At 31.8% G+C, this 11,883-nt stretch overlaps 1 protein-coding gene across 1 annotated transcript; it reads right to left on the bottom strand.

Annotated features, from left to right (window-relative positions):
- Positions 1–1,588: 1,588 nt before the first annotated feature.
- On the bottom strand, positions 1,589–10,137 carry LOC131036235 (cysteine-rich receptor-like protein kinase 2). The gene is made up of 7 exons (XM_059222198.1): positions 9,378–10,137; positions 7,816–7,950; positions 2,840–2,949; positions 2,529–2,748; positions 2,213–2,444; positions 1,971–2,121; positions 1,589–1,888 (listed from the first exon to the last, which is right to left on the bottom strand). The coding sequence occupies exons 1-7, from the start codon at positions 10,135–10,137 to the stop codon at positions 1,589–1,591; spliced, it is 1,908 nt and encodes a 635-aa protein (XP_059078181.1).
- Between the last annotated feature and the right edge of the window lie 1,746 nt (positions 10,138–11,883).

The following is an 11,883-nucleotide window of genomic DNA, read 5'->3' as shown; positions in this document are numbered from 1 at the left end:
TACTATTAAATGCTACATAATTTTAGATATTACAAAATGTAGAAAATATAGAGGTGAATCAAGTAAGGTACAAAGAAAAGGTGCATAGAATATCAAATCAAGTATACAAATGCAATAAATTTATGCAATAATGAGCTCAACCCTAGAAAACTTAGACTCAAACTAGCATAAAGAAAATGCAATATTATGACCACCTAAGATAATTCATAAACTATCAATTTTATTTTCTAGTCCCAAATCATTTAAATTTCAATGCCATTACAAATAACATTATTTAATCACAAACTTAAGTAATTTTATTTCTATTTAATCTTTGCATCAAATTATTATAAATATTATTAAAAAAATTGTCAAAAGAATTCCATGTATTTTATTAATTTAAATTGATTATACTTCTTTATATATGTTATAGACATAGTGAAGAATGTTTATTTTCCTTAGAATATCCTACTATATCAAAGTTATCATCCAAAATAATTAATAACTAAGTAACAACTTCTCTAATCTATCTTTCAAATTATTAAAATAAAACACCATTTTGTCTCCACAATAATTCAACAATCATTTATTATCTTAATGAACAAAAGCCTTAATAATCCCGCAATTAAATATTATTGTAAAACATAATATCAAATACCATTTAACGTGGAACATAATAGAAAATCCCATTAATGATGGATAATACATTATCACCTCTAGAGGGCATCACATCACCCAAAAAAATAATAACTTTATGTAGAAGATTTTTTTTTTCTTTCAATTTATAGTTATATGGGTGCATGAGTTGTAGACTATTTAATTTTTTGTCAATTCATTTAGAATAATTCAATTTTATCAAAAGATTGAAAACTCAATGACAATTGGCACCTTTGTTGTTTCTAGATTTGATTGTGTATGAGTTTTAAACGGGATGTTTTGGATCACACTCCATGATCCATCATTTGGATGTTAGTGAGCTAAATCGAGATGTAAACATGGTAACTAGTTGCACATGAAAACTAACTAAAAAGTAATGGAAAGGTGGGTGGAAAGAGAGAAGGGTTGTTGTTTGTGGAACAACGTACAACAATGTGAAAACAAAGACAAAATACCTTAATGTGAAAAGAAAAAAAGTCAAAAAGGTTATTAATATACACATATTTTTAATTTGAAAACAATAAGAATCCTATAAAAACCAATAGCAAGAAACTATGAATACCAAAGAAGTAACAAAATCAAATTTACAAAAGCTAAGAATATGCACAAACAAACATCCTGATGATGGATCATGGAGTGTGATCCAAAATGTAGATGCTTAAAGCTCATACACAATCACATCTAGAAACAGCAAAAATACGAGACTCATGAACTCTAAAAATCTGATAACATTAACCATTAGCAATTATTTCAAATTCTTTAAATAAAACATAATAACTATGTGTTAATTAAGAATTCTAATTTGAATTCTAGATGGAAACAAGGAGAAAAGAACAAAAGACATCAATCAATACTAAAATAGTTTCATGATTAGAACTTCGCTTATATAACTCCAAAGAACTCATCGCCAACTACATTGCCTTAATTGTTTATAGAAGAGTAGTAGGCAATGTTAACGAGCGTCAACGGACTTTGCAGTGAAAGTATTATCATGGAGGGAGGAATCCGAATGTAGTTTGAAACCTAGGTCTATGAAAGCAGGGCGAAGAGGCACATCCAAATTAGTTAACTCTCTTCTCCTTACCAGCATTGCCACTACTTCAGACATTGAAGGTCTATCTGCAACAGAAGCTTGTGTGCATAAAAGCGCAAGGTTTAAAGCTCTCAACACCTCCTCCTCGCTATACTCTTCTTTTGCTATGCACTCATCCACTGCCTCCAAAATCCTGTTTGCTTCGTACAGCTTCCAAATCTGAAAAACAAGTGAAAAATACATCTTATGAAACGAGTGCTTGTCATAAAAAAAGGAAGTCTTAAGGCTCTAAATCATATACCCAGTCTAGAAGATATTGCTTGTGAGGTGGCTTGCTTAAGTCAATGCTTTTTCTCCCGGTAATGAGCTCAAGAACCACCACACCATAACTATAGGTGTCAGCCTTCTCAGTCAGTTGCCCATGGATTGCATATTCTGGAGCTGTGTATCCTCTGTCCAGATCAGAAACGATTATGTGTTTTAAATACAAAGCTCTAACCCTAATTAGGTTAAGTGGGAATATGTGAGGATTAGATTTCTTACAATGTCCCTGCGCATCTTGTGGTAAGGTGGGTCCTGTCATCGGGGAGAAGTCTGGCCAATCCGAAATCTGCAACCTTGGGCTGAAGGTCATCATCAAGCAATATATTGCTGGATTTGATATCCCGGTGGATGATGCACACATCGAACTCCTCGTGAAGATATGCTATACCACGAGCAGTTCCCAACATGATGTTATATCTTGTTTGCCAACTAAGAGGATTTTCTCTTTTTCCTACAACCATGAGATTTTGGTAAGAGATTCATGTTAGAAGTTTGGTGCTAAAAGCTTTGTGTACGTAATGGTTGAATGACTAACCAAATAATTTCTTGTCTAGGCTTCTGTTTTGCATATACTCGTAAACCAGAAGTCTTTCTGGGCCTTGAGTAGAACATCCCAGTAGACGCAAAAGATTTCGGTGATGAACATTTGCAATGAGCTTCACTTCAACTGCGAATTGCTTTAATGCTTGGGTAAGCTGAGAATGGGTTAATGATAGCTTCTTCACTGCCACTACTTTTCCAGATTTCAACGTGCCCTGCAACCAAACAAAGCGCTAAATGTGAACAGACTCTTCTATTTGTAAATCTGCCAGTCACAAAAGAAAGGGCCATTACTAATATACCCGCCTTATATACTTGACCGAAAGCTCCTTCTCCCAGTTTATTCGCTGGGTGAAAATTGTTAGTGGCTTGTTGGAGAATGCTGAAATCAAAATCCGTTGGGCCCTCACTGTGCACTGTTGCAAGCATATATTACAATTCAGCTTTGGTTTTCTTGTGTTCAACTAAGCAATAACTATAGCTAATTTTTAATTAATGCTGTCTATATTAAAATTAGTGTCAAACAATGGAACAAACACCATTTATAAGAAAATAAATTAATTAATTAAATCTAGAGTGGAGTACATCAAAAATGAAATTCTTATGAATGGGATGGATCAAAATGCATACCACAAAGAAAAGGGCCCTATGTTCTAGCATGTAAAAATATGGCAAGGGAAGATATAGTGGTCTTGTGTTCCGTAGGTCTATATATGATGGTATCATCATTAGTCATGAAATTTTATGCTATTTTTATGTTAGGAAATAAAAATTATGAGTGATATTAGTAATTCTTACATAGAGTGGACGAGATGTTTTTGATGAAAATTATGAAAGTTATTGACTTTTTCAGCATATATTGACTAGATTTTGAATTTATACATAGTCATAGATATTCAATAGTACTTAATGGAAATTATACTTTTTCTACATCTAATAGGATAAGACAATAGGATCCCATCTATCCTTTTCACTTCATTGTCTTAGAGAAGAACTTATAATATCTATTCGAGTTATATTTTGCAATGGCCTATGGAAAATGAATTAAGGTAGCCAATTGTGTAGAAGTTGTTGGAGTTGATTGGTTCAACCCATGAGCCCAATGTTCATATACACTTACCTCAAGTAATTCCTAAACAACAATTTATAGATGGCTCTAATCTTTTTGGTGAGGCTAGTATGGATAAGATATCACAAATGAAAATCATTTTGGAAAATATAAAAAGGCTTCAAGAAAAATTATCAACACAAGGATATCAAGATTTTCTTATTTAATTCAAAGCCTTACTTTCCTCTCAAAACTTTGAGAACCAGAATTTAGTGATTACATTACACCAAGTATTGTTAACATCACTAAATATTTAAAAGGAAGTCAAAGGCATCAATATATTATAAGAAAGAAAATATTAGACTCCTTGAAGAACAATTATCATATCATAATTTTTTTCATCAAAGAGAGTCAAGACATTCTTAAATATTTTTGTCTCAAAGACTACTAACTATATTTTAAAACTAAGATACAATTTGTTGGATGTTATCAATCCAAAAGGAGATTCAATTGTAATCTATATTGGCACAATTATTACTTCCTGAATTTGTGTCTTCTTTTGGTTAGAAACATATAAAAGGATTTTGGTATTTGATAAATTATTCCTACTGTGTTATCTACGGAATAATTAAGGGAATTATTTAACCATCTACTAGTCAATAGCCCATTTTGATTATATTCTAGAAATAGTTATGTGCTAGGTTGGGTAGTCATGAAAAATTTTGGATGACCTCTTTGTCATCCTTTCTAGCCTATCATTTAAATAAATAAATAAATAAATATATATATATATATATATATATATATATATATATATATATATATATATATATATATATATATATATATATATATATATATATATATATATATATATATATATATATATATATATACATGTTTTTGGAGCCTTTTTTTGTCATTCTTTATTTTGAATTATTTAGGAAAAAGATAAATATATTAATTAAGTAATCTTAAGAAATTACAAAATTATTTTCATATAGAAATAGTTTCTATATTGTTAGTAAACCCAAAAGAGTAAAAATAAAAGTAAATAATTATTAAATTAAGAAAGTAAAATCAGTTAAATCAATTTAAATCATTGCAGACAATTTAAAGAATCTATTAAAAGATTGAGTAGAAAATAGGGATGGCCAATCTCTAACCTTCTAAATGCTATTAACATCAAAAGTGCTACTATGATCAAAGAACCATTTCACTAATATTCAACAATAATAATACATTTTCTATGATAATTTATAATTTCACAAAAGAAAAAAAAAATATGATCAATATAAAAAGCCAATCTCCTAAAAGACTATAAAAATATTCTATTATTTAGAAGAATTTTTTATTTTGTATTTTTCCTTTTATATTAAATATATCTACAAACAAATCTTTTATAGGAAGATAAAAAGTTTGTATAACTGTATGATATCCAAACCTGTCATAACCGCTAACTACAATGTAATAGAACATTTCATAGTTACACCAACAATTCTCTCCCATCACTTTTATTTTATTTTGATCTTTCTTGCATCTCACTATAGCGGCCTTCTTTGGGCCTCCCTTTTTGAAATTCTTCTACTAAAGACCCAAAATAGGAGGAGCCCTACCACTTTTTATGGGAACCTTCTCTTCCATATCACCAAAGGATTAAGGAAGTCCAAGACAGATTCAGCCCCCACTTTAGTGTTTGCTATTGTCTTTGGAATACAAATATCCTCTTGAACCTTATCAATATCCATCTAAGTAATAAGCAGAGAATTTTGTGAATCGCCTTGGATAGAGGAAACCCTAGGGTTCCAAGAAATCATCCAAGAGGACTTAAAAAAATGACATCCCAACATTCATCCTATTAATCTTCTCAAAGTCTTACATGGCTTCAAAACAACTGAAAATCCCATCATCTTGTTTATCCTTTAAAGTATGTTTTTTGCCTCTTCCCTTATCGCGAGACTTCACCAGAACAAAACCATCCTTATCAAACCCCCCCCCCCCAAACCAAAGGGGATTTTCCTTTATCATCTTTCAGAGCTTGACAAGGGCTCATGTTGGCTAAAGATCCAACAGAGTTCAGTTCTACATGTTTCCTCTACAAATGCCCATACTCTTGACATAATCAGCATTTAAATGAAAGAACATCATATTCCGACTATTGAATCTAAATGGAAGAGCCCAATAGAATTTGTACAGAGTATGGAAAAGGATCATTTAAATCCATTTCAATATAGACACTAGAAAAATTAATTACTTTCATATCCATTTTTTGTTGAGATGGTTGCATCAGATTGCTGCGCAAAAGGTCTCTCATATGCAAAATATGACTCCTCCAAAATTCCAACATAAACCAAAAGGAGATGGACTTAGACAATAATCCTTGTAGGGATTTCTGTTAAACGATTAGACCCTATATGCCATTGTTTGATGAATTATCCAACCTGATTATAAAAATAGATCCCTACTTTGAAGGCTTTGCTCTAATCCAACATGCAAGAGAACAATATCATGAAAAAATTATTGGTTGTTGGCAAAAATTCCATATCCCCCTCTGGACTCAACATCTTCTAAGCCCAATATTCCAACGATAGGAGAGAGACTTGAATCTCCATAAATTTACAAATCAGCACATGATTTTTCAAATATGTAACATCCTCCACAACTAAATTTGGTTGAATAACCAAAATTGGTCTAGCTTGATAGCACTTTAAACAACCATTAACATTCTAAAGTCAAGGCCCACTAGATCAAGAGGGATATGCACCATGCACAACTTTATGCAAAAAAAAAATACCAAATTTTATCCACAGAAGAAATCTACTCCATTCCCTTAATGACATCCCTGAACAAAATACCTTGAAAGCTATCTAAACCCGCTAAAGAAGTCATTTCCATTAGCTAGAGGGAAAAAAGTCCCCCACACCCATGCTACACGCAAGACAAGCCCCCACGTAGAAAATTATAAAAAATAGGCAAAACAAGTGATCCCAACACTCGTCAAACTTGCATAGACATGAACACACTTTCATGCAACCTACAACCACCCCTCACAACCTACAAAGAGCCGCTAGCATGAGATTTATTCTTAATGATCTTATATTTCTTTTATTATTTTGGGATTTGTAGAGTCTATTATTTTTAGGTAGGTCCCTCTTATTTCAATAATCTTGATCAAAATGTAAAGTAATAGCCATATTTGTGATAGGAAAAGCATTTGAAAGAGGGGTTCTCAGATTCAAGCAAATGGATGTGCATCTAGTCCATAACTTCAATCCTAATGTTTTTAGGGAGTGATTTTAAAGCTAATATGAACTCAAATGTGGGCACAAGCAACAATAAATTTTTTTTGGGAATCTAATCCAGATTTTTCTTATCCTATTTCAATAAAATTTTAAGAAAGGGTTTATTCCAAAGTTGTAGAGAGGGAGATTGGAACTTCGTTAGGCACATCTACATGCAAGTCAAGTTTAGTTGTCAATAAGTTTTAAAAATATAGAACTTCATCCCATGAACTAGAGTTTTATTTGGAAAACTAAGTATCATTCATTTTTTTCATACAAATATGACAACATAATAGTCTCTTCCACATATTAGAAGTTTATATAAAGAAATTTTTAAGCTCCCCTAACTTAGACATCCATTTTTCCATATGGGCTCAGCTAGATACTTACAAATCTTCCGACTAAGGGATGACCAAACACTATGGAAATAGAATATAAGATATTATTTGGAAACACTTCAATATTGGACATAGAATCCAAAGCAAGCAAATGGTGATTGATCCAAAAATAAGAGTCATAAAAACCTATACCATTTGAGAAAATATTATTTTTATGCAATAGCTAACTTTTGAATATGTCAAGTCTGTTTTGGTCAACCTTTTTTTTTCTTTTTTTGGTATGAACTCAACATCATCTAGATACCTACAATATGAACTTTACCGTTAAACTAAGATCAACCTTGAATATAAATGAAATAAAAAGAAATTCCCCAAAACCTTACCAAAAAATGTAGTACAATTATTTTTATAAAGGTAAGTAAAGTCTCATGCTTCTCTAGAAATCAAAGAACAATTTACCAAGTTTCTAGATAGTTTAATAATATGATATGTTATGAATCATTTAAGTAATTAAGATAATTAAATTACTTCTTAAAATATCATCTGATTTTAAGTGTTGAAATGAGTGGTGTTTAAAACAACCACAACTAGTTGACAAGAATTTATGATTTGTACCTTTTCCGTTTCGACAGCGCTTAAAAAATCCCACAATAAGAGGACCAAGGATATATGGCGTAATGATAACACCAACCAGAAATGTGCCTCCGAAGATCCATATCAGTATCCACGCAATGGCACTACCGGATTCCTCTGCATAAAGATTTTTAAAAAGCAATAAAACAAGTTAAGATGTGCTGAAAATAGAATTTGTTGAACACAGGACGATCTCCAAACATTCAAGTCAAATGTAGCTACTGTTCATTGTTATTAGTTTTAGGGCCTTGGAATTTAAATACTTCCCTGTGCCACGACTAATCAAGCTCGGTAAGGAACCTTTTGAACAGTGGACATTTACTTTGAACTCTACACTGAGTAGTTTTAAATCAACTAAGTTCTTCCACAGGAGAGAAAAAAGTCTTCAAAAGTGTTACAAATGAAATGGGTTCATTGCCCGGCAAGTTTAAATATTATATTTTAAGATTTGATTTCTTTAGGCAGTTTATCTGAAATTACACTAGTTTCTTAAAGCTACATATTACTGTGATTTAAAATGAACTATTTAAATAAGTCAAAACTTAGAATATGTTATTTATATCAAAATTATTCATGCATTAAATTTTGTATTATGAAACATACTCTAAATTTAAAGAGCTTCTTTCCATAAAAACAAAAGAAAAAAAGATTCTTTTATAGTCCACGATGTCAGGTGGTCTGTATATGAGTCTACAGACCTAACTATATTACAAATAAAACTCACATCCCAATACCAAAAAGACACAAAATCACAACAACTAACATACAAGCATTGAAAAAATCTTTTGCATGAACTTGTGAAATTTTGGATAATCATAAAATCTGGGAAGGAAAAAAACTCTATGATTTTGATTTATGATTATACTAAAACCTAAAAATGACAATGAACTTCCAAATCTTAATCTTCACCTAAATTGAAAGTGATGGTTAATCCAAAAAAATCAATTCTCTACATCAAATTTGGAAATATTTCACTATTAGTTATCTGTATCTATGGTAACACCAGATTTTAAAATGATAGTTTAAAAATTTTTCTAGTCTGAATATCACTTTAAATGACTCTGACTTCTTGAAAGACCATCTATTATTGTGATTTCAGATAAATCATCTAAACAAATCCAAACTTTAAAAAAAAAACATTTAAGCAAAATTGTTCTTTCATATTTGATGTTGAACCATGTATCACATTATGAAACATACTATAGACTGAAGCACCTGCTTTGAAAAACTCTCAACCCAACACCATAAAGACACAAAATCAACGATGAACAAGTAAGCATTGCAAAAATCTCCTGCGTGAACTTGTTTAAATTTAGATAAACATAAATTCTTTAAAAAAAACTACTAATTTTATAGATTAATTGCTCAACTAAAATCTGTATCAATAAACTTCCAAATCATCTATCTTCATCTAGATCGAAAATGATGGTTAGTTCCAAAAGATCAATGCCCAAAATCAAACTTGAAATGTTCATTTTAACTACTAGTTATCTGTATCTATGGTAACACCAGATCTTTCAAAGGAGCTTAAAAATTTCTCTAACCTGTTCGTATATATCGCCTAAGATCAGTAATAGATTTGATAGTGAAGAAAGGGTAGAAATCATAACGCAAATAACAGCCGGCTTCAATAGCCCGTCCATTTGAATGATTCAGACAATTCCTTATATTTATCTCTGCTAAATTGAGGCAATCTCTACATCCTTCCGAGCTAAGTGATTTCATGCAATAAGCAAGCCCATAGATGGTTTTATTAGAACCTTTTCTGAAATATGCAGCATAATAATCATGCACCCTAGGAGCCACTTTGCATAGATCGCTCATCAAACCTTGAATTATATGCGGATCTTTCCCAGTGTCTATAATTTCATAGTCCACACACAACTCAGCGCTTCCAGGAGAAGTATTTTGAGTAAAAAAATTGTCACTCTCGTAGCGTAGAAAACAGTCATCATACATTATTCTGCCACCAGAAACATTAGAACATGTACGAATTTTCTTCTCCGCTGCCCTAATACATTTAAGGCATTCAGAAGAGTTCTTATCCTGTCTGCACTGGGCAAGACCATAGACAGGATCTGTTCCAATCGATTGCTCTGCTGTTGCAAAACCAGATGTAGCCGCCCCTTCAAGTAAGGATCTCATTACCAGCTCAAAGTTTTGTTCAAAGTTTGTAGTATTGATGCTTTTCACATTACTGCACCCGAAAACTAAACCATTTTGCAGTGGGTCGGCAGAACCAAACCCAAACAGTAAAATTATTAACTGTAGAATCGCAATTGCTACAATTCTAGAATTACCCATTGCTTCTCTCCAGCAATGTTAAACGAAAGAGTTACATTTTTCCTTTGATAAAAATAAATAGTCACTTCCACGAAAGAAGAATTTTGAAGACATTCAAGCCATGAATTTAAAACGTAGCGAACGGGAACTGTTGATGGGTTATTCTCGCAATTAACGGGGAGTATAGTTTCCAAGGATTGGCCGTGGTTGAAGAGAGCAAATGGTTTAGAATGGTGCAATGTATCCAAGGCAGGTAATTTTGAGGCGCTAGAAAAGTTTGTGAGTCTAAAGATAGTACGATTCTCAACTGCCCACTGGATCTGGGTAGGCAACACAATGGATCCCAATACATTATTAGAATCCATCCCAAGTGAGAAGCTAGAATTAGAGCAAATCAAGTTCATTTGTTCTTACCTGAGACAATTGCCAAATAAGAAGAGAAAGGTTCTAGAGATATACGGTTATGGGAGCAAATCAAATTCATTTGTTCTTACATAAGAAGAGGAAGGTTAGAAATATACGGTTATAGGAACCAAAAGAAACAGTCTTATGATAGTAACAACTTAATCTTGTATTAAAGGTTATAGTTTAATTGGTTGAGTTTTGTTATTCAAGATAATGGTATGTTTTATGATTATGTCATTTATCAAGATTTAAATTTCTTAGAGATTTGATTGGGTTAAATCTAAAACTTGTAGTATGGACATATGTTGGGTTGTCAACAAAACGTATATATGTTACATACAATGTCTTGAACAAATCTTATGGGATGATCCCAATACATTTTTAATTAGAGTCATTCCTAAGTGAGAAGCTAGAATTGGAACCAATCAAGTTTATTTGTTCTTACATGAGAAAATTGCAAACTAAAAAGAGGAATGCAAAAAAAATATGGTTTCAAAGAAAACGAGAAATGTTTTCTTCAATCTCTTGCAAAGAAGTCTTAAGCCAACTACTAGATGATATACTTGTAGAATCTATAATGTAAAATTTGAAGATTCCATGAAGACAATTAACTTTGTGTACCTTCAAACTTGGCATGGAAAGAACCGATGATTTTCTTGTAAGCTAGTCGATGAAGGGTTGGTTTTGATCAGACACTTTCTCAAATTTAAACACCCTTCAATAAGGGCATCAATGACTTGAATTCAACATTAGACACTTGACAAAATGTGTTACTGTTTTTACATGCATGGAGATCGATGACATCAATGTTGCAACCAAGGAAGTTTATAATGTCCACATCACAGGTGTCATGCTAAGTAATAGGTTTGGAAACTGGAGAATTCAACATCTATTATAATTTACTACTCCTAAGCTCATTAGTCAACCACATATCAAAGACAACCCATTGGAAATCTTCATGAGATCTTTATCCCTAATTCCCCCTAGAATTGTATTATTATTTAATAATTTTGGTAGAGAAGTAAATTAAGTTAGGTATTTTGAAACTAAGAGGGAATTTTGATAGACAAAAGATGAGACAGAAAAAAATAATTTTCTTGCAAAAGTTAGCAAGAGAGAATTTGTTTGTGTGAGTTTTATCACCTATTTTTGGCCCTCTCTACTCATATCTTGGATTTTATTTTCATCAAATTAGTATTAGATCCATAGGTTCTAGAGGACCCTAGATCTTAAAGTGATTTGGGCTTTTTTATATATATTGAAGTCTTATTTAGTTACAAACATGGATCAAGAAGTCAATGAAAGATAGTAGCAACCGCCATCATTCAATAGACAAAATTGTGGTGTTTGGGAAAAGAAGAT

The sequence above is a fragment of the Cryptomeria japonica genome, chromosome 6 (genome assembly GCF_030272615.1).
Source record: "Cryptomeria japonica chromosome 6, Sugi_1.0, whole genome shotgun sequence".
NCBI lineage: Eukaryota > Viridiplantae > Streptophyta > Pinopsida > Cupressales > Cupressaceae > Cryptomeria > Cryptomeria japonica.
The sequence above is the reverse complement of the archived record's forward strand: the minus strand, read 5'-3'. Positions and strand labels throughout refer to the sequence as shown.